The following is a 24,167-nucleotide window of genomic DNA, read 5'->3' as shown; positions in this document are numbered from 1 at the left end:
CATCTGTTTTATAGGAGTAAGCGTGTTAATTACAGTGCGTAAATTCAGTTTCGCGATATTAATTAGCTGGAGGAGTCGTATAACTAACCCGCTCCTAATTGGATTGATCAGACAGACTTCGCGGCTATTGTTCGTCACAATTAGGCTGGTAGGCAGGATACCTCAATTACAATGGATGAGTTTCTCGTCTTGGATACTGCTCAATATCTCATTCTATTTGCTTCATTGCTAACCGCCATTATCAAGTCATCGAATCATGAAATACGGTATCTCCATAAATTCGAAAAAGTTACGTTTCGGATAATCATATCGTTTTAATATCGGAAGCAATACGAGAAAGATTACTTCGATTCTTTGATCTTGTAACGATTGGGGACACAAGTTAGCAAACTAACTCTGCTCTCTCTAAAGCTAAGAATGGCAGAGCAAGAGATCGAAGAAAAGTGTCTCTCGTAATCTTTTTTGCTGTACGTGAAAGAGGCGGTGTTGCACAATCATGCCTTTTTCCAGTTGCGAACAAGGAGCGAACGAGAAAATGGAAACAGCGCGCGGACGTGGAACGGTCCAGACTGGCTGGTCGATATCTCGAAGTACCTACTTTCGGCGCCGGTGCTCCTCCCTGTTTCCTCGCCCTCTTATGGGCTTAACCTCGCCTCAATCCCTTTCAAGGCTCTATCCTTTCTCAAATCCTTTCAAACGTTTCGCGGCACACCATCCGGAGAATCAAACCATTCGCGTATTCGAATTGGGCGTATTAGAAATCGCGCACTCGTTTAAGTCAAGTCAATCATTACACCGCATATCGTGTGTAATGTTATAAAATTACGGGTTGAGAGTTACACAAAGCGTTAGAAAAATTATACGGAGAACCGGTATTTACATCTCCAATCGATAAATTCTTATCTCTGTCCCACAAAAGGCTGCATCTCGTCAGACTCTCTATTTCCGGCCTATTTACTTTGCCTGTAACAACGAGAGAAGCCGTCTGTAGCCGTAATTTTATGATTGGCGGTAATCGGGTTTGCATCGATTCTCTTTGATTACGAGGGGGCCCTTTGACCGATTGACTTATTTCCGCACTGAGACATCAATAGAACTTTTAGCGGTTATAAATCGTCAAATAAATTTCTCAGCTTTCGCGAATCTCTCAATCATATTTTAAATTCTATTTACACCCGTATACACAAACCGTTCAATAACACTCTCACATTATCACGAATTTCGCAAACCCACTGTTGTGTGGCACGACACAATTTCGCAAAACTATTACAAATCACTTGATATATAAGTCGCGCGCCCGTATTTCACAACACACGAATGGAAATTTCAATTTCCGTGTTAATTAAATTTAGGATGAATTGCAGCCCGCGAGAGATTTGTGGCGGCACTGTTTTGCGGCGAGCGCAACGCATTGACTGCCGGTGGCATCGGCTTGAGGACGCGTTAATGCAATTGCGACTGCGGCTGTGTAATCCGAGATCCACCTATTGCTTCGTCGCGAAATGCATATGGCTACACTTGTCGTCAAATCAATATTAGTCAATTGAAAAGTAGCGCGCGAACTGTCCGATTTATCGGCGGCTCTATATAGTTTTTGTGTCAACATGCCTGTGAACACCTTTAACATACCAGTCCATACGCATACATACAGACGCGGCATAGACACATACTTTCCTTTTTTAGTAGTCGTTTGTAGAAATTTAAAGCGATATACGAGAAAACGCAATGCAAAAGAAAAATAAAAAGTGTAGTGTTGTTTTGGATAAAACGCAATTTATATTAATTGCAATTCTATAATTTATAGAAATTATTTCGTGAATGTAGAAATTTGATTTTTCTCTGTTTTTTTAACTGCATATTTTAATCACACACAATACTTCTCGGAAATAATTAATTGTCATTTATGCGTAAATGTATATATAGCTATTATGCACGCCGTACACATATGTGATACGAGCGACACATATCCAGCCGCATAGGGTTAACGAACTATGTCGTAAATAGAAGTGCAAACCAAACTAGACTATCTCGTTTCCATTTCGGGCCCTCTGTTGCTATCTCTGTTTCTCGCAGGCCGGATATTCCTTGACTAGTACGAAGGTAACATGACCAACGCTTTCTATCGTTCTGTGGCGATAATGTTTCTTAATTAAAATTCTGTATTCTAATAAGACGATTAATCCAAATAAATTTAATACAAATTGCCTGAAGGTCCGAAAACTAGAATTAACGGAAATTTTGTTTATAATGCAATTGCCTTGAAAGATTATTTCAAATTGCATTAAGTTGTATGTAAAATTTTATTACGTGTATTTAATACCATATCATTCTGCGTAGATGATCAAACGTAGCATATTTTTATGGTATTCGTACCTTTCATTTCACTGTCTATTCTTATATTATTCGCGTAGCATTGCGTTCGTTTTGTGGTTATTCGACAGCCCGCTGTCTTTCACTCTTCGGAGACCGATGTTTTCGAGTAGACGGATATATCGATGCATCTCTATTCGTGAAGTTATGAAGCATTTGCGCTGTCATACGCAACACGAGTAGCCGGAAATTAATATTTCGCGAAATAGCTTGTTCTCGAGATAATTATAGAAATTATATTAATGCGTTTATTAGAAACAATAGGAAAAGTTTCTTTGCAAACATTACTAGTAATAATATATCTGTGCAACGACAAAAAAGTCACATATGTTTATTAATCAGTAATTATATAGTCCTACGGTACAAGTGTTGACATGCCATTGTAAGGCGCGAAACAAAATTCGAGTTTACGTTACTTTTGAATAAATAGACCTTTATTATGCTTCGGTTGATTAAAATCATTGTTGCGCCGTACCGTAAGTCACGCCAGGCTGCAAGCTTATAAATTCACAAGCACGTAATAAACATGTCGTTAAATAATTATGCTCCATTAACATCTGTCCCGCAACCGGACTAAATGACTTTTATACTTGACCTAGATTTTCATTCTTGTGTGGAAAAACATCCGGAGTTCTAATGCCTCAGCGAAATTGTTAGGGTTAAAATTAGCGAGCTGTAATGGATGGAAAGAATAGCTGCACGTCCCATTCTTTCTCAGACAATTTTACTCAAAAAGGAGGAATGTTACGTTACTTAATATATCAGTATGTGTAGATTTTTTTGCGGTAGAAGCGCTTCGCAATAATATCCTCTTCTTCGCGTAAGATTGTCCCGAAGAAAGCGGGTTGTGCAAAAAAATTTGTTTCATCTATACATATTAGCGCTACGTTCGCGACTTCGAAACAGATGAGACAATTCTTAAATAAAAATCTTTTTATTCGTTCGTTTTCTACAGCGTGCGCCTTACTTTTTCGCCGGGGTAGATCGCACGTTCTTCAGCTCCATTTCTTTGTTCGCGGCGTTGTTCTTCTCGGCGTTGTCCTGTGCATTCGGCGGCGAGTTTTGCGGATTGAGGGGCCTGGTGACCGGAAGTGTCGCCGTGTTGTCGCCCCCGGCGGCCGCCTCTACCTCTACGGTAGCGACCTTACAGTCGCCACCGCCCACCATCGTGGATTTCGTCTTGTCTCACGAGCTCCTGACGATCGTCAAAAGATACTCAAACGATCTCGTAACAAATCGATCTAGTACCCCCGCGAGCTCAAGTGCCCCCTACGTGGTGGTCGTGTTTCGGAAGCGCTGGTACCTGGTGCGGCCATTTTGGTGCACGCCTCGGTATTAATCGAGTTCAATCAAACGGTCGTATTAACTAATTGACTATCGCAAATTATCTTGACGATATTAAATAATTCAGGTCGACTAAATCTCGTAACCGCTTGTTCCTCTCTTCCGCCGGAAGCGCCTGCGCTTTGGTTCTTCGTATCGGTTAACGCTCTTTCTGCTGAAGTGCAGAAATGGAGCACACCCTTTCTCGTGATAGAAGTACTGCGTAATATGATCGGTAATATATTACGTGTCATATATGTGTACGTAAAATATAACACAAGATATAGTATATATTTTATGTTACATATATGTATATAATATATTTGATTTGTATATTCTATAATCATCTACGACAATAAATCTTCGAGCAATATCGTTCGATTCTCTTGACTGCGCGAAAGCGGGAAAGAGGACTCTGTATAGCGCTCCAGTTTGCGAATCGTCGGCAGAATCACCGATGCAGAATCGAACTGCAGAGGAACAGGAAGCTGAGGCTACAAATGAATCGAGAAGAATACGCAAGCGGTACGCAAGAGGTAGATGAATGGCGGAGAAGGAGAGGGAGAGAGAGAGAAAGAAGCGGAGGTCCCTAAGACCTAATACGTAGGTCTCTGATCTCGCGTACTCGGTCGAACGAGCTAATGGAAAATTCCGTGCACACACGAGCGCGGCTGAATCTCCCAGGGTTCTAGTGCACTGTACGCTCCGCTGACCGACAACGACCACCACTTTGAGCGTCGCGACGCACCCGCGACGACAGATGACGGGAGAGACTCACCTGCCAAAGGCGGTTGGCTGAAGGCCCTCGCGGTGACTGCGCCCCGGCTTCGGCGGAAAAGGGTGTGAAGCGTGGACGCGGAGAAGGGACGGAGGGCGGATTGGGATCCCCGGAGAGAGAAAGAGGGAGACAGGGGATAGACGGATCGGACGGATGCGGCAACGGCGGCGCCGAGACGGAGGGTGGACCCGTTTCAAGGGAGACAACGGAGCCCGGGGTTCCTCTCCTCGCGCGCGCCGAGCCGAGAGCGAGATGAGCAGGAGGCAAGAGAGACGAGGGCTAATTCGAGTGGTCGCCGAGGAGCGAACGGGACCGCGCTGCAATCAGTCGGGCTGTGTTATCGGAGCGCCACGAGAATGGGGGTAGAATCACGATCGCCGCCCCCAGCATCCCGGAGACTGAGGCTGGCCGGGAGGTCTCTTCCCGGGCAACGGCAGCTTCTCGCACAAGCGCAATGCGAACGCGAGAGCTTTTGGTCTATATAGAGCCGCGGGGGTGCTCTTTTCTCTCTCTCTCTCTCTCTCTCTCTCTCTCTCTCTCTCTCTCTCTCTCTCTCTCTCTCTCTCTCTCTCTCTCTCCCTCTCCCTCTCCTCCTCTCTCTCTCTCTCTCTCTCTCGCTTCTCTTTCTTTTTTCCTCTATCTCTCTAACTCTCTCTCTGGCTCTCCTCCGCTTCCCTCCTCGGGGGAGATGATGTCCCCCATCCTCTTCGTGTCAGCTTATACGTTCTCCGACGCCCTACGTTCTCCGCCTCGGCAGAGTCCCGCGTCTTTACGTCTTTGTGGATTTTTCCTTCCCCGTCTTCGACCACTTCTTGAAATCCCTTTTTACAGACGTAAACGCGTCTTGGACGCGGGAAATCGTGATGAAGAATTTGCGGATGTTTAACGGTGCATCATCCCATTTCCGCAAAGAGGAAAAAAAGGGCTTTCTCATTTGGAGGGGGCAAATTTGTCGAGAGTTCACACTTCTCGTTCTAGTATATTTTCCCGCAGAACGTCGGCGATATAATTGCGTTACTACGCTTTTGCTATTAGCTAATTTTCACGTGTAAAATAAACCACTTCCATTTCTCTGATTACTCTTGTGGATTAATTTCATTTGCATAGGTAAGCTTTTCTGGCATCAAAGCTTATTGAGCATTTCCGTGATTTCTGTCGACAGGAGCAGGAGCGGGGAGTAGTTCTCTTTGTCCCGGGGAATTCGCTGCTGCTGTCGTGCTACGAATTTCCTCGCCGTCCCTTTTCCAATTCATCTTCATCGACGAGTCCATCATTCGAGGGATGCGAGAAGCCTCGATGGCATATCATTATTTGCGTGAAATAAACGTCAAATTTTTGACGCGCTTTAATTTAAACGCATCTGAAATTATCCGTAGAATTTTCCATTGACTTTGACAGAAGTATTATTTATCGTATTTTAATAAAAGCGCATTCACAAAGTCCATTCACAAATAAAAAGAATAAGTCAGACATCAGCTAATGAAATTAGAATATTTCTAAAAGACACGATTCTATATAAAGTGTAATGTGCTAGATAACGAGACTTCTTTTTTATTCAGATGATCCAAAAATGTTACGTGAAGACTTCAGAGTCTATCTGTGTCAAGTACAGTGTTTTCTGCTAAAGCGTATTCATTTGAAAGAGAAGCTGTTATCCGCTGCTAGAGAATTCCGCCCCAGGTGAAAGACGAAATTTTTGCAAAGTCGAGGAGATTTCAAGCGCGCATTCGATTCAGCCACCGCCACTGCTCTTCCACGGGAAGATGTCGAGGGGCGGGGGCGGTGGGTGGGTGGCCGGCGCGAGATAGTTCAACGCGGGGCCGAGGGTAGCGGCTGCAGGGGGGCGGTGACGAGGGGGGGGGGGCAAAATGCTCCGTGGTTCTGCGACCCACTGACCCGCTCGATAACGCTTCCACCGGGGTCACTGACCTTCCTCACGCGCGCGAAATTCGCGTTGGTACGACCCTCTCGGCTCGCTGCCGCGTCTCTCGGCTCGAGTCAAAGATCGTCCTGTCGCGCGAGGAGTTTCCCGATCGCGCGCGCGTGTCTCGGTGCATGCCGCAGCAGTACCGGTTGTTGTAACCGATCGATCGGTGTACGATGACGGTGAACGGAAGTGCGCAAGCCAGCGAAGACGGAGCGCTGACCGATTGTCAATGCCGGAATGCCGGAATTGCTTTTCGATTGGCCGATTCGGCGCTCCGAGGATTTGGGCGGAATTTATTGCGCGGCCCCCGTGTATATACACGTCGGGAACGAGAAGCCGCGGTGATTGGAAAAAGCGTTTTGCTTGCTGAAGAACGAAATCGCCGGCTTTTGACGATCGCAGCCACAAACGAATGTACGGCCGAGAGTATTGCAACAAATTTCGTAGGTGTTGTAGACGCGCAACGTATGTATTTTGCTTGCGACAGTATCTTAAGACAGTAACGATTCGATCGGATTACTGATCTTTATCGATGATCCAAGATTCGAAGCACGTTGCGAGTTATTCTTGAGTTATGCTGATGACAGAGAACGAAACGTAGGTTCTTACGTCTATCGTAATCGTAGACGTAAAGCAAGGTAGAGAAAACCGTAGGGAAGACCGAGGCACCATGAGCCACAAAAATTCAAACTCTGAAAAGTATACTTTTAAATATAAGATTTTTTGTCTCATTTTTTAAAAATAATTAAAGCACTATGTATATTTTAAAATTTATTTAGTGTATTTGGCAAATACGCTATTATTGATTAGTTTTTGAGAAAAAAATTAAAACACATTTTTTGAGAAATGACCCAAGGTGCCTCATACCCGGAGCACCATGGGTCTGTCACTGGAGCACTATGAGTCACACACAAAAATTATACTCCGTCCAACGAGAAATCACGATTGATCAAACATAAATAACGACAGGGCACAGAACCGCAACAAAGTGTTCGCGTTAAATTATTTTTATTTTTAATAGTGTTGGACAATATCTATTAAAAATAAAAATAATTTAATGCGAACACTTTGTTGCGGCTCTGGGCCCTATCGTTATTTATCTTTGATCAACCATGATCTCTCGTTGGACGGAGTATAGGTTTATTTATTCAAGAAATAACGAAAAGCTACAAAAGTTAAAAAGAAATTTTATTTTATACGTTTTCTTATGACACTGTTACGGATTGAGCAGGACAAACAAAGATATCAGAACCCACTACTGAAATATCATTTTTTTAATAGAAAAACTAAACTAACACATTTTTTAGAAAAACTAACTTCTGACATGTTTTCTTCAATCAAAAATAACATATGTCATCAACCTATCATCAACCTTTCTATCTATTATCAACCTTGGTGGTGTGTGTCACCCATAGTGCTACAGGTTAAACGTAATAAAAAAAAATAAATGATACATAATTATTTGTAGTGTAATAAAATGACAAAAGATGCTAGAAAGTTACACCTAATTTTTAGTACGTGTATATTTGACTACAAAAGCAATATTAAAATTTCTAAACGGTTAAAAAATTATTTACGCATCACGAAAACCATTTATGTCACGTGCGTCTCGAGACTACGGACTTTGATGACTGCCATCCAGATTACCCTAAACAGTCAATGACCCAGTCGGTACCCCGTGGCTCATGATGCCCCGGTCTCCCCTATACGTAACTACGTAAATCGTGAAAAGAGATCGTGTGATGGATGCGTGTAATTACGTATACGGTTTTCTCTGCCTTATTTTACGTCTATTACGATAGACGTAAGAACCTAAGTTTCGCTCTCTGCCATCAGCCTTACTGCGAATTGGCAGGAGTCGATTTAAAAGCGTAATCGCGATATTCCGCAATATTCAGTAGCAAACGTCTAAATATTATTTAGTAACTAAATAATAAAGTTTGGCCCCAGTATAGGTAAGAACTGTGGTTTTTGGCAATGGTCCATACTCTCAATCCCGGGCTCCACAATGTCGCAACTTTTTCAGATTCTCAAGCTGTATTGAGGAAGTAGAGACCAATGACCATGAAGCGCGATAATTTATATTAATAAATCAATAAATATTCCATTTAATTTAACGCGGTTTAAATTCGTACAAATGTAATAAAGACCTGCAGCTTTCTCTTTCCGCTTTTAAATATAAGACTAATCGTAAAATTGTTTTAGCTTTTAACACACATATACGTCTTCGTCTCTTTCATATTTATTTTATTTTCGCCTACCTACTCTTACTTCGACCTGTTACTTTTATTTTACGCATACGCGTTAATATAAAAGTGGCGACAAAGTATAAAAGAATTAAGCGGGGAATTAAGGAATCGCGTGGTAACCCGATTTGTGCAATTGAATCAGGCGCAACAGCTCGTTTGTAACATTTTTCTGCGTGCTATAATATCGCGTTTCAAGGATTGCGACAGGCGAGACACTCACGCACAGCAGTATTGATTTCGAGACCCGGTGGCAGTGCTGCCACGATTCCGCGTCTCTAGAACTAAACTCTGAATGAGATATCGCAAAAATGATGATGTCCAAAATTTATCTTGAAATGGAAAATAATTTCGTTCTCGCGCACAACGGGAAAGAACGAAATTCTTAACTACCCCTTCAAGTTCTTCTACAATCAGTTTTTAACAGTTCAGCTCATATACTCCAAGAAAAATGCGAAATACTCTTGCAAGTCTTTTTTATATAATAAAATTGAATAACGTAACTCATTTTCTCATCTTCATAATTTCGTATTTACAATCCACGAATTTACGGTGAATTTTATTTTGTTGTATCTTATCTCGTATTATTTAATTTTTTATCTGTCGGATGAATGGTTGTTGATCAATTTTATCGTTAACGTATATCGCTACGTGAAAAAGCTCTCAAAATAATATTGCTCTTTAAAAGCGCGTATTAATGCACCATTAAGCTGACTGGCCGTAAATTGCTGCGTCAATTATTTGCATATTACGACACATTCAATGATCTCTATTGCAAAATCGTTTAACGTAATGCGAACTTATCGCACCTCGTAAATGATCAATCGCAAGAGATCGCGCTCATTCGGCTAATTAAGTAACGTACGGCCCCTGCAAAATATGTGAAATTAATGTTTGAAATATCCACGTAGAAATATTTATATCCCGCGTTTTATATGTTAGTTGCTTTGTTTTACACTCCGATTTTATCAGATTTTTTTCAAGATAATTATTAAGCAATTAATAACACCTCTCTAATTATGTAGCGGATCGATACACGTTGGCTAAGTATATAAGCTTGAAATACGCAAATATATCGGCTCTATTATAAGCCACTTGGTTGCTAAAACACCAAGCGAATGGGCTTGGTGTCTGCAAGTATCGGAGATCGTAAAACGTGTAACCGCCTTGAAGTAAATATCTCGAAGGCTATTTTAAGTCACTCGAAGGCTTCCAGAGACTCTTTAATGATAAGCAATGCACTTGAGGCACGATATCGGAGTTCCACGTGGTGTGATGATTTTCGGGTTAGACGAATGATCCGGATGTTTATGTTTGTTTCAAATTGATAAAGTGCAGAAGGGATCTTATTGTACGTATACGTTAAATATCGTTGAAAGAAAATTATATAATAATAATATATCCCCTCAATTATATTATAATATACCTTCTCATATATGTATTGTTCGCCAATTATACTATCGTCAACTAATTAAAGAGAGAGGAATTGAACATGTTTCGTGAAAATCTTAAATATCATTTCGCAGAATGGAGACATTAACATATATCTTATAATCAAGGGCCTTACGAACTTGTATTCGTCAAAATGTATATACTTACTTCGCATTCTTTGGCAGCATGCCAGTAGGACCGGAATACGTGGGAGTGAGGCAGAGGGGTGGGTTATTTGAATTCTGTGGAACTAGAGGCTGCCTCGCATGCGCCGGCGAGGTGTGCGAGCCATAGCCATCGGAGTTCAGCTGAAATCATACCATAACGAGAATAAATTTAAACATTTCCAATAAAACTTCCGTCGGAATTATTACGTATTTTGAAATTATGTTGAATGCAATTATACTTCATGCATTACAATCTAATTTTATTTTATTATGTTCGAAAAAAAAACTGCCAGATGTTCTTTTTCACCGTAGATTCTTAGGTCAATTCGGTCTTTACCAATGTCTTTACGTCCCGATAGTTTTGTTAAGAAAAGACTGTTTCTAAGTATTGACCAAAGAAGCTCGATCTGGTTAAACAGATTATGCGGATTATAGACATTCTATATTGGTATGCATATAATCTATTATGGCGCTAATGTTTAATTGCTCACCTTGACAACGGTACCAATCAAAGAATCAGGCGGCATTTCCGGGGGTTCGGGTATCACACCTGGATTCATATGCGCCGGATAATCGTTGTGCAGATTAGCCTCCTTAACAGGAGTACCACCGTCGAGTCGTTCCATGTCCAGGCTATCAGTTGGTGTCGGCTGAGAGAGCAAACGCTCTTTCATCTCATGTAGGTATGGACACCGTTGCATCTCTTCAGGCTCTTCCTTTTTGTCTCTTTGACGATCTGAGGAAGAATAAAATTAAAGTCAGAAACACGCACGAGAAAACTATTTATCAAATACTTAGAACGCATTTGAATATTCGACACGCGATGGCAAAAGCTTGCTCATGTTTTATGAAGTTTTATGAAAGTCGATTAAGTTTTTGTAACACCTGGCACTTGTCTCGTTACGAAAGATCGATAATCGTATACTTATATAAGGGTCGTCCAAATAAAACATAGATTCGAGTTGCTGCGTCATGAATAGACGTTACTGGGGATGGGACCTGCCTAAACGTTAAGGGTGCCTATATGTATAATATTATCAGCAACATTGTGGTATGTATATTTATCTGTATACATATTCTTATGCTGTCTTAAATTGCATATCACTCAAATAGTTAGTTTATGTTTCATTTGAATATGACCGTTATATCACTCCTGCGAGTCTTAGAGAAAATATATTAAAATTCCATGTCTTTTATACCTGACTATATATAAAGTCTTGATTGAAATTTATGAAAGGCATGTTATTAACTGTAAGAAATTTAAGTAAACATGATTTAATAAAAACACGCACAGTGTATAACAACACAGTGTAAGAATAACAGCTTTATTTATACGAGTAGGAATGGAATCCCTTTCGCTGGATTTCGTCGGACGTTTGTTTGATTTTATTGAGGCGTACGTGCGATCCTTTGAATCTTTAGCCTTCAACGATCGTAAGAAACAAAACTTTCGCAAATTGCTCCGATTTACGAATGCTTTGAAAAGTAAAAGAGGATTGGAAGGCCGAGAATTACGACTTTTAATTCTCGAAACAATTGGTAATCTCTTTTAAGGTGTTTAAATTTACATTGAATTTTTTCTAAAACATGGCACGAGCGTCATTTTATGAAAGCTCAAGTGTGTTATCATTATTTTTGTTTACACATGCTTAATTGCTTCATCGTAGACTTTGATGTAATAGTATCTACAGGATAGCGATATAATCGAATGAAACATGAAACGCTTGTGGTATATGTTCCACCGATGATCGTTGTAGGTCAGACATGTAAGCTTTTTAAAAGCAACGAATGACATTTATCCTTTAATCAAGAAATGTATCATATTTATTTCTGTAATGTTATTATCGAGCCTTGTGACATTCTTCCCTCATTAATTTAATTATAAACCTTACATTTGCAAACGCAAAATACGACATTATTTAAATTCACGCGCCAAAGATTTCAAGTCTGTATATTATCTCATTGATTTATTTCACCGAGCCGTTTCACTAAACTTACTTAATGCCACGGTACCCATGGTGAACACTTTAATACGTGTGTTTAATACTCTAACGATAAAAAAAAGAGATTCTCGAGGGTAAAACTCGTTTTTGCGCGAGAAAAAGATTGCGAGCTGAGCAAAAGCCAAGCACGATAGTGCAAACGCGATCGGATTGGTACTGTGTCAGAAGGAAGCTCCATCGCCGCTTAACTCGCTTCTTGGCTCTCTCTCCATAGTAGAGATCGCCAAACATGGAGCTGCGATTGGCGCGCTAGCGTCAGTTCGCCTGGTCACGTGCATACATCTTTCCACGTGGATGCTCTCCGAAGAACTCAACGAGCGAGATAGAAAACGAACGGGTATATCTCGAAGAGATATGTTTGAAGAGATGTGCCACCTCTAAAGGTACGCATTCACTGGAAAACGGTTCGCGAACTTTGCTGACGAGCTGTTCGCAAACACTACTCGTTCACGAACAATGCGTAACAAAAAGTTTGCGATCAGCTTTCGAACATCTGCGAAAACTGAATATGCTATCTGCACCAGTGTTCACTTTGGGCTTGTCGCTTTCCTTTTGATCTTATCGCTCCTGAAGCGAACTTGTAACGAATTGCTCGCAAACAGCAACCGAATTGAAAAATTAAAAATAACCGACTACAAGCTGTTTATTAACAGTTTGTAAGCTGTTCACGAACAAGTGGCCACATCAGAAATAAAGTAATTCGCGATCTGTTCGCAAACTGTTCTCCAACTCCCGTGAAGGCACACCTTAACATAACTGTTTTTTGAAGATTGTTTTTTAAAGTTCCACAGGGATGACTGATTCGCACAGTTATTTGGATTTAGCGAATCTGTGGACCCGAACTCAACACACTGATAACACTCACGTATATTTATACGTCATGTACATTCATATACATACGTTTCTGTGAACGATAGTGCAATAAAGAAAAAGCAGAAATAAGGTACTTAATTTAAGAACAAGTTATTTATAAAGAACAAGAAATTAAAGTAAGTTGTATAAGAATTTAATATAAGAATAATAAAAAGAATAAAAATGAAAATAAGAACAAGATTGAAATATGTTTAATGTAGATAGAGCAGAAAGTTAAACTCATTTTTATTTATATCCCTTAATTAAAAAGACAAACAAAATTATTATTAAAATAGAAAAAAAAATTATTGACAAACTCTGTCTAAGGTAGATCGGTTAAATTGTTTATCCACATTTGTTAAAACATTAAGGAAACCCGTCACCTTGTTACGGTACAGCACTGGAAGGGCGGTGGGGTTTGGGAACGGTTACTGACCTATCTCCTCTCATGGTTACAGTCTATCTTTGTAAGAACAAGGCAAGCGGCGTAAAATAGCGTTGTAGTGATTGGAAGCCGCGATGTTTTACGACGCGAATCACACGGGAGAGGGAATTTTAGCTTTATCGGCTATCTATCAAATAAAAACTTGAACATATCACAACCGTATTTATATGTAGAAAATAATCTTTTAATACTCTTCGAAATGTATTTACACCGTCGAATTTATAAAATTAGTATCCACTGATAATCTCGCTTTATTCGCAATGTCCAAATTTTACCTCATATCGTGTTTGAATAATCGCGTCACCAGGCATTGATAATTAACATCCATCAGTTACAAACCGGACCTTATGTTACGTCCGGTCCAAATGACAGCAATTTGTGTAATTGACGATACGTACAGGCCCGAGGATCGAGAATTTGAGATCCCGCGATAACTGACCTAACCGAATGCACATTCAGGTGACGTCGCGACGTCGCGATGTCTACTGCAAGCTTATTCCGTCGTGCAAGCTCTTTTCTCCCTCTCTTTCTATTTTCATCCATCGTCGCGACTACACACACACACTCTCACACACACACATATATATTTGGAAATTTTCGCTTTGACGAGAATAGTAGCTTTAATTACGAATATCCATTCGCGACTCGGCTGACTCGGCTCCGTCTTCGTCCTTCTTTCATTCCTTTCTCTCTCTCCGAAGCATGCATCTCTTTTCTCTTTTCGCACGTACACGTGAATGTCGACGAGCGCGAAATTATTTCTGCCGTCCGTTCGCCCTCTGCTTCGCTGCGACGCGGTTTTCAGGCGTTTTCGTGCGAGAGCACTGATTCTGGAGATTCCGCACTGTCAGCGAGCGACAAGCTACACGGTTGAACAATCGATTACAGAAACATGAGGGATAATAGATTCGAGAATGTCTCGAGAGCAATTTTCAGATCGTTACTGAACTTATGGTGAATTAATTTCGAGACGCATTTATGGGTGAAATTTGTTCAATTAAAATTGTTATTAAATCGACAATCGAAATTATCGCTTTCATGTTCAATACATAACTAATGTAAATTTTTAATATATTCAGATGAAAATAACAAATTTAAAAAAATGTTACTACGCGCTTTTTTTCCGAATGCGCTTTTTGATTTGACGAATTCCATTGCTCGCGGAGTTCGCTCGTCGTGATTTAATAGGATTATTCTATTTGAATTTTTTGACGTCGCTTCGCACGTAGTTATAATTGACTGAAATCAGAATAGGTAAAAGCCTTTCTATTGACACAGTGCGGAGGAAGGCTTTTCGATCGATCGATCAAATGGACATGCGAAAATGAATAAGAATGTCCCCTCCAAATTTTTTCAATTCTAGGAATTCTTTCAAAGGGATTTGCATTTTATGTAATTTAAAAAACGAAAAATCTCACATAAAATATGAAGCATGACAGCGTTGCGTTACAAAATTCGCGTGCCATTGCATAACTTGAGACAATAATCTCGCTTTATTTCCGCACCCACGTTCGATAAGATCTAAACCACGCAGAAGTTTCCGCAGGAGGCTGAATCCAAGGAGAGGGACCTATATTTCATACAAAGGAAGCCCCGAAGAATATATCGGAGTTCGGAAATAAGGTTCCGAGCTTGAAAGCTCCTGATATCAAGACGTCGAGACGTTTTAGCTGATACGTAGTGTCGAACCTAGTCTTTGAGCTTTGTAACGATGTAATAAGTTCCAAAGTCTAAGTTCTTGCCGGCTGATCATTTTATCCCTGTGCCTCGGCGCACAAGGACGGTCTCGTTAATAGATTCCAATTCACTTTAAGGTCTTCTTGCCTCGCAGTTAAACAAAATCACTCGGTAGTCACAGCTAACTTTCAACTACTCAGATGCACCTGACTCGAACTAAAAGTTGGTGTATTTTATTGCGAATGTACATGTGCACAAGTTACATCAACGGATTCGTCGCATATCGAAGAGATTCAATGTTAAACCTCACGAGAACAACGTATACGAAAATAAAAGATTAAAATCGATCGATATGAATACTTGGACACGGTCCTCCTATCATTGAATATAAAACAAACATACCGAACGCCATGTATGATACATTATTAATTTTAATCGAGTTATTTCCAGCATCGAAATCAACACGCAATGGAAACGTATTGAATTAATCATAACTCATAACGTATTAATGAATATTGACAAGCCATCAGTATATGTTTCAGCTCTCAGACAGCCAAATGTAATTCACTGAATTATCAATATGTTTCGATTGAAGAAAACAGCTTGAAGTCATGGTCGCTGTTTATTATTAGTTAGCCATTATTCCGTGTTCTTCTTCAATACGTCATGTAGAACAATTCTTCCACTTCTTGGTAAGTAAGAGCTGAAGTTAATAAATTATATATACTATATGTAGAAAAAATTTCAAAAATAATTCTTACATTATTTAAAGGCTGACGATCGTATGTTGATCGAATAATTATGGCAGCGACGAAAGTCGATGGCCATTAAACGTTAACGTTGAGCAATGTTGCGACGGCTCATTCATCCCACTATCACAATTACTCCGATCGGCTTCACCACAAATTGGCTCACTATATCAGTGAAATTCCACCGGCGCATTCGGGCGACGATGTCGACGCGCGTGACGGAAGTCGGCGGAGCTTGCACGCGGGGTAGCTCACGATGGCGGAAAAGACTCGCGGCGGTTGGTGCGACTCTCGCGGGGTGAGAGAGACCATCGAATCGAATCGCACACATGTACAAAGGTCGCGGGGGCGAGGTTATTGCTTTCGCCGGGGTGAAACCGCGCGCGCGAGCGTGTGCGAGCGTCACAACAAACGGAAGCCGGAAGTGGCCGCGGATCGATTCGAGCAGCCCCGCACGGTCGTGGACCTCGAAAAAGCCGGCAGCTCGTCCGTCGTCGAAGCGCTGCCGCGGCGCGGCACGGCACGGCACCCGACACGAAACACCAGCCAGACTGCGTGGCGACCACCTGTGAGCTTCGTATCGGCGCCGGCGTCGCGACGCCCACGTAGGTACTATCCATCGACCGATCCGCGGCGGCTATACGCCTAACGCCGCTCCCCCGTGAGAGTCCGCGTTCCCAGCGTCGAGTTGGTCAATGACGCTCGTTCTTTGATACCGTCGGTAATTTCCCAACTTGCTAGGAGTGTTATCCACCTAATTTGGCCGAATTGGTGCAAAATTCTTTCTCTCCTTCCTCCATTTAGTTCCGTTTTAAATAGAGCCGCTTTAATTCCCGACACACAGATCATAGGATCGTCTTTTAATCATGTTGAAACGTAAAACGTTATTTTTATGTGATATATATTCCGCGCGTTATTAAAATTTTGCATAAATATGTCGAAGAGAATCGCAGCTGGAATATTGGAATAAAAAATGAAGATATACTCTTTTATGCACGAAGACACATATGAACAGACAAAGCGTTTCCGTGCAGCGATTCTATGAAGATCGACATTACCTCGATTGCAGTTGCGCTATATACATTGTAATCGCTGTAATTAAGGTAATTATAACCTTGCCCTTCCGCCTGCGACTTTGCTATCTCGGAAATATTTGTGCCGGACTTGCTTTCAACTCGGAATATGTTTTATAATACTTTTCAATTAATCGCGATTCTTTATAATTTATTTAAAAACTGATTTTTTTTGTTATTTTCAAAGATCGACAAAAATAAATAAAGATAAATAAAGCCATTTTCTCATTAGATTTATTTAACAAAAAAGTGAAACACAGTAAAAACACATTATTATAAAATACATTATTTTATATCCGATTAATGACATTAATATTGGATTTTTAAAAATGTGTGCCTTTAGGCGGGCAACGAAACTTTTTGCTATGAAATTACCACTAAAACAATAGAGAGAAGAGAGAGGACTGCACGAAAATTTATTTGTTATTTTCTTACCTCCATTGTGAAACACGTATATCTCAGAGACAAATCTCTCAAAATATCTCCAGGACGCATTCACGTGCCAAAAACTCAATTGCAATCACGGATTTGTGTATAACATTTTTACAATATAATCTACGTAAGAATATAACAAGCTATGTAAAAAACATTTCTTTTTACTTCAATATTAAGCACTTCAACATTAAATTCATTTGTGGCCGCTATTGCAATTTAAATAAAACGTGATTTGTTAATGTCACACACAAGATATTCTATCGAAAATTGATTTAATATGGTCGCATCGAACGAAATATTGGTTTATAATGGTTAAGCACGGAGCTGAGCCGCGTCGAGGCACTCGCGTCGCGCTTCGCGTCTCCCGCGCGAATAATCGTGGTTCTATGATGGTCGCACGATACAGTCGCAATCCTTTCTCTTTCCGAATCGCGAGTTGGCAGTGGATACTCTTGGAGATCGAGGCGAGTAACTTAATAATATATGCGAAAGCGTTTCGTGCCGAGCTTATTTTCGATGTCAAATTTAAACACAGCTGACATTAACTCGCGTACAAAAGTACGAATTAGTTTCAATATTTTTTGCAGTATCATTTTTCACTAATTTTATTTTTTTATTTTACAATTTTCTCTCGCGGCTTTTATTAAAGTGTCTTTTCGTCGGAATATTTGTCTTCTTGTCCATCAGACTCCTTTGAAGTCTAACACACCGGTCTTCTTCTGTCTACCATATCGAAAACGAAGACAGATTACTGCGGACACTATAGGGCGGCAAAATACATGCAAAGGGTTTTCCTCGAGTTCTGCACATACTCTGACCGCCCATTGAAACTTCAAAGAAATTCACAACTAATAATAGACGTGTTCTTACTTTTCATCTATCGTGATTTCTCTCGTTCCCCGACAGCAGCCCCGTTTTAGATACATGCAAAGAAATAGGATTTCTTTGACCTCTTGTTCGGCGGTTTTTCGATCAAATCGCGTTTTGCATTTTTATCCTTTATCATTGTTCGCGAATTGGGAATTGTGATATTTAATCATACTTTGAGGAAACCGACGGTGAACTGATACAAATAAAGACAATAATAGAGATGGATGAATTTATATTTCGCAAGGTTTTGAGTATGTCTTCCTTTTTTTTTTTTTAGTCACATGAAACTACAGTTCAATGCTACGCTCGGTGAACGTAGTACACGCATGCACCATGCGCGCGTGTATATAGCGTCCGGACCCAAACGCGATCCTCTCGTTTTTACTCACCGGTCCTTGACTCGATTTTTGGGTCGTTGCAATATAAATACAGGCTGGTCGATAAGTTCAAGGTTCGCGGCACGGTCGAACCGAAGCCTCCGCGCATTTATCAGCTCGTTAACCGCTTCCCTTTCACGTATAGTTTGAAACACACCGCGCATATTTTTCTCGTTTACGCAAGATTAATTGGCGCCGTCAACCGTAAGAGCCATTTTTCAAAACGTACGCCATGGTGAAAAATTTATAATTTAGATGGGAAATTATAGGTGGAGCAAGCGCAATAAATTTTAACGGAGTTCTAAAAATTAAAAGGATTGAAATTTATTAAATATATATATATAATCATATATATATTAATTATTTAATATCTTGAAATAGATTGAATCGTACTTTTATATTGTTTATACATATGCTGCGTTTTATGTTTATTTACGTTTAAATTTTGTATACTTCTTTGAATTTTAATTTTATGACTCTTCTTTGTAAATTATTCTATGTGTATCGTATCGCTTTATGTTTTTTGCAATGAGTTTTCTAAAACCTCTAGGCTACATGTGAATGCATTCCATGCCGTAAGCTATTTCATGCGTTTGCTACACGCAACCAATTTAAAAATCGATACAACTGGCGTGGAATTGTTTTGCTAGAAAGTCATTGACCGAGAAACCAGCGTAGAAAGTAGCATTATTTTGATTAAGAGCCACACAACAAATTCCATGATTGACAATGATCATTTGCGAAAGCGTGTAACAGTTGCAAATGCGCATACGTATAAACAATCCCATCAGTCCAATCATTAGAATTTTAAATTACGTTCGGTGTTAACTTAAATCGTGTCATTGTTTTTGTGCAGTTCGCATTGAATACGTGTTAATAATTAGAATTGTAAATTATATTATAGCTTTAGGAGCATCTGGTATTGGTTTTCAATATCCAACGCGCGCAAGAAATTTTATATCGACGCGTTCAAACTTCCACATTCGTCCGGCAAATTCTATAATACCTAATCAGTATTCTAATTCAGCAACTCTGTAATTTCTATCTGCTATGAAACTCCAATTTCATTATCATTTACATATTTCACTCGCGATATTTGGGATCGATTACCATCTAATTAAACTCCGCTATTATTCGCAACGGCTTGCGAACAAATTGGCAAAACTTTTCAGACATCGACATGCACGTGACACAAGCCGAAAAAGTTCACCGATCGTCGCGCGCGCAACACGTAATCTCGATACAAGACACCCGGCACAAAGACCCAAGAGAGCACTCGTAAGACACCCGTGGAAATCCCACATGACAGACATACTCACGTGTTCATTAAACGAGGATGAAGCTCTATGCCATGGGCAAGTCCCTGACCTTCCGGAGTCGTCCCGAAGGTAGGACGATTCCTCGCCGAGGAAAGCTCCCCCTCGGAAGTACTCCGAATTCTTGCTGTTAACCGTCGATTTGCAGGAGATGTTAAACCTCGCTGGACGTAACAACGCCGATCGCGCTAGTTCGGAGCAACGTGCCGGTCGGCGCTGGGTGGATGTAAACAAGGAGACCCCGAGCTTGCGCCCTGTTCGGAAGGGCTGCCGCCGCTCTTTCCGTCCTTTCCGGTGGACGACTTCTTCGTCTTTTCACCCTCTCTTCCTCCCTTATCTCTTCCTTTTCTCGCGTCGCGATCTCGTATTGCGTGGGCCTGACGCCCGTTCGCGTGTGCGTGCACGATTCCCGGCGAGTTTGTGCCGGCCGGCTGATCTGTCCTCACTCTCAGTAGTCTCAGTACGTCTGCGACGCTGCGCGGCCGCCCATGGCGGTGTAATGGCGACGCTCAGTTGGTTATGGGGGTCGCCGCGCGCGCGAAGCCACCCCCATGCAATGTGGAAAGGCGATCAATACCTAACTCCCCGCGATTCCCGCTTTTCCACCCCGTGGACGTTCCTCTGTCCCCCTTCGACAGCGTACTGTTGCGCCTATATTGATGTCGGTGCCGGTGGTAGGCCTGGCCGCTCGCAGGGGTAGTAGCGATGACGATGGTCGTCGCTGCGTCTAAACAGCCTCGTGGAGCGAGCCTGGCTCGCTTCACCGCGGCACCGGGACGGACGCGTAGGGAGGACGGAGGTTTCAGGGTTATTACAGGTGGAATGGTAGGGTTAACGCGAGCGCGCCGAGGAGACGAACCACGCGCGGTTCTTTTTGTCCTCTTTTTTCCCATCGTGAAACTTCACGCTTGTAAAAAGCACGAAGCGAGCTATGTAGATATAGCTGACCAAAAATTGAAAACTTTATACTCAAAATTTTATTGCATTCTTCATCACGTTCAAATTAATTAATTAATCAATATCCTTATTACTTCAGCTTATGCCAAGAAGTCGACTTGGTTTACAATAATAATAATATCACACTCATACTTTCCATACCGCTTTAATGCAACCTTAGTACTAATTTCTATCTTCTTTTCCCTATTCTAACTTCTTTCTCCTTCCACAGTTTTTTCAACATTTCTCCTTTTGCCCTAATTCGTCTTTACATAACCTATCCTATTATATTTCCTTTTCGTTTTTCCTTAACTCTATAAACCAATCTTTGGTATATGTTCACAATCCTCTATATAATGACTAATATTATCTCTTTTGTCCGCAGAATACACATAATGTTTTCTCTTCTTCTAACCAATACTTATTACCTTCCTCCATATTACCACATTCCGTTCTTATTAACGCTCTTACATTATCTCCCATATTTAACTTTTCTAGATTTTCTCTCTTCAAATACCTAGGTCCATCCAATCTCACATACAATTCTTTATATCTTCTATTATATTTGGCCTGCGTTATTCTAACGTTCAAATTAATCAAACAACAAAGTTTCTTCGCGTATAAATAGCACGTAATAATAAGATATTATAGGATATAATTAATTATAGGAAAACGTGTTGGATGTTATTGCCTTTCTGTCCAAACTTTTCGGTATTTTCCGTTATGGCCGTTGACGAACCCAAGCCAATTTGGAAGCAGTCCGGCGCGTCTATTGATTTTATACATTACGACTTAAACGGCTCCATGTAACGATGGATACGGGATTGTATCGCGAGGTTTGACTAAAATGCACCCTCTTTCGAGTGCCCGGAACCCGGCGGCAGCACCGACGAGGGGTGGATTTAGTCCGTAATTACCGGGTACTTCCCCCACGAACGATCATCCACCGGGCTGGATGGAAAACGATGCTTTACAGCAGCATAACAGCGAATACTTATTTCTTTGTCTTTTGGTTCTTGGTTTTTCACGAAACATGAATATTCGTGTGCCGCTTATTTACTTTTACTTTGCAGCCGCCCCGATCGAGAGGATCGTGGTGATGTTATAACGAGGTTAATTTGCAAGCGAAAGTAGGGTAAACTTTTTACGCGGCATCTACCTCGTAGAATCGACTGGCAGGCTATTTTTATTGTTACGAAGCATCATAATTAAAGTCCACCGTTCATGATCGTCGTGTAATCCAGTTTTATCGGTTATTCCCTGTTTATGAGACATTAACCGTTTAGCTGCGGCACATAGAAAACAATTATTAATAGAGAATATGGAAATACGCTGCAATCGCGATACGCCTCTCTATAGCTTATCACTATCTTATTAATCGGCACAATCGACGTTATCGATCAGCAGCGGGGAAACTTTTATCCATTTCTAACTGCGCGATTCCTTTTACTACGCATTAGCTAAATAATAATATGTGTGCAACAAGTGCTGACACGCTTCTATGTATTATTAGAAGCATCTAGACATCTTCGCGCTCCCGTAAGAACGGCCGCGTTCCCGCTTTATGCATTTTCCGGGCAGGAGGCGATCGACGGATCGCGGACGACGCCTACGAAAACCGGGAACACACCCACGCGGGACAGCAGTACTACCTGCAACCTGCAACCGGTAAACATTGGGCATTAAATCGAGCGCACAAGGGTCGTATCGTTCGCACGCTCTCTTATGCAACGATCCTCTCACGCGCCACGATAAAAACACAGACACGTCCACACGTACATCTCGTTCTCGCGGGTTCGATTTCACGCTCTTGCCGCAGCTCTCGTGTGGAGAATCTACGAAGTCAACGAGAGATCTCGGTTGCAAAAATAATGTTTGCATCGTATTTTCAAGTCTCGAAAAATTGTACAAGTAATTGTACAAAGTATACATGTACTATAAATTATACAATTATATAAAGTATTCGGATTGTACAAGTAATTGTGTAGGCAGACGCAATCTAAAATTAAAGCAACAATATTGAGTCCAGAGAATTATTATTACTAGTAATTTAGTACATTTCTGAAACTAAGGGAGCAACGAGAATATATTTAAAGGTCTTTAACAAACACGATGAGATACCGTGTATTCAGAAACATTTTTAGTATTGGCTATAATCAAAAGTTAACGAAACAACAATCGTTAAGCAATTTTTGTACTCGCGCGAATTATGTGAGGCATTTTAGTCGATCGAGTTTACTTGATGGTGTAATTAAGAGCTCATACTCCATATATCAATTTAGCTAATTACGTCTTAAGAGTACTCAGGGGAGCGTTTCTACGTCAACGACATATCCAATATGGAACAGTTACCATCCTCGCGTGTACATTTTCAAATATTAAAACGTAAAATTAATTCAACTAGTTCAACAGCATTTAATATGCAGTAAAATATATTAATATTGCTCACAATTTGTTCCAGACAGTGCATTAATATTATTACTGCAATTAATACTAACAGTTCATTAATATTAATTTCGAAAGTAATGGTTAATAGTGTCTGTAAATTAATTAAAGATGCAAGTGCACGTGAGAGCACTGCACAAGAGCCTATACTCCATTTAAATGTGTTTCTAACGCATTTCTAACATTTGAATTGTTTAACGTTATAAATTACATCTATATGTTAAATAGCAGAATTAGAGATAAGTTATACTGGAATTATAGATAGTGGCATCATATAACACAATTATACATATATTAATATACAATAAAGTTACAGTTACGCTATATACAATCGTAATTTAGTCGTGTGGTTTATCGAATAAATTGAATACGTTCCTAGAGATTCAATTCGCGTGAGATGGATTGGCGCCGCGAAGAGAAAGTTGAATCGCAATGCGGTTCAACTTCATTTCCATTAGATTCAGTTTGAGGGTCGGTCATCGGGCGACCTTGGATCCGAGAAAGGCCTTACCTCAACATTGAGAGATCACGAATGCGTTCGCGGAATTGACTCCGGAATCGCTGGTATTTAGGTCAGCTCGGCCACACGATTCTCCACTATTTGAATTATTCTCTCGTCGTCGTTGCATTGTTAATGGCTGCCAATCGTAGTACGAAGCGAACCATTACGTAGAAAGTCTGATTTTAAATATCTCGAATTGCCTACATTTAAAACCTTATTTTATTTCCGTCGTGAAATAAACGTAA

The 24,167-nt window shown here is 40.7% G+C and overlaps 1 protein-coding gene and 1 long non-coding RNA gene across 6 annotated transcripts in view; one reads left to right on the top strand and one right to left on the bottom strand.

Moving 5' to 3' along the window:
* Otopla (Otopetrin-like a) overlaps positions 1-20,564 on the bottom strand; it is a 31,787-nt gene extending 11,223 nt beyond the window's left edge. The window contains exons 1-4 of one of the 5 annotated variants that reach the window (XM_071707641.1): positions 15,981-16,207; positions 13,818-15,922; positions 10,734-10,978; positions 10,244-10,383 (exon numbers count right to left, since the gene is read on the bottom strand). In XM_071707641.1, coding sequence (XP_071563742.1) covers positions 10,244-10,383; positions 10,734-10,943 — 350 coding nt within the window. In that variant the 5' untranslated portion in view covers positions 10,944-10,978; positions 13,818-15,922; positions 15,981-16,207. Of the gene's footprint in view, positions 1-3,337; positions 3,566-4,471; positions 4,944-10,243; positions 10,384-10,733; positions 10,979-12,240; positions 12,275-13,817; positions 15,923-15,980; positions 16,208-20,042 lie in introns of those variants that run through there. The other 4 variants (XM_071707626.1, XM_071707632.1, XM_071707620.1 and 1 more) reach the window with 4 other exon arrangements.
* Positions 1-24,167, top strand: part of LOC139773395 (uncharacterized) — a 129,660-nt gene that overhangs the window by 83,531 nt on the left and 21,962 nt on the right. The window lies entirely within an intron of this gene.

This window comes from Temnothorax nylanderi, unplaced genomic scaffold, assembly GCF_030848795.1.
Source record: "Temnothorax nylanderi isolate EJ_2023f unplaced genomic scaffold, tnyl_v1.0 TNYL_tig0004_pilon, whole genome shotgun sequence".
In the NCBI taxonomy this organism is placed as follows: domain Eukaryota; kingdom Metazoa; phylum Arthropoda; class Insecta; order Hymenoptera; family Formicidae; genus Temnothorax; species Temnothorax nylanderi.
The sequence above is the reverse complement of the archived record's forward strand: the minus strand, read 5'-3'. Positions and strand labels throughout refer to the sequence as shown.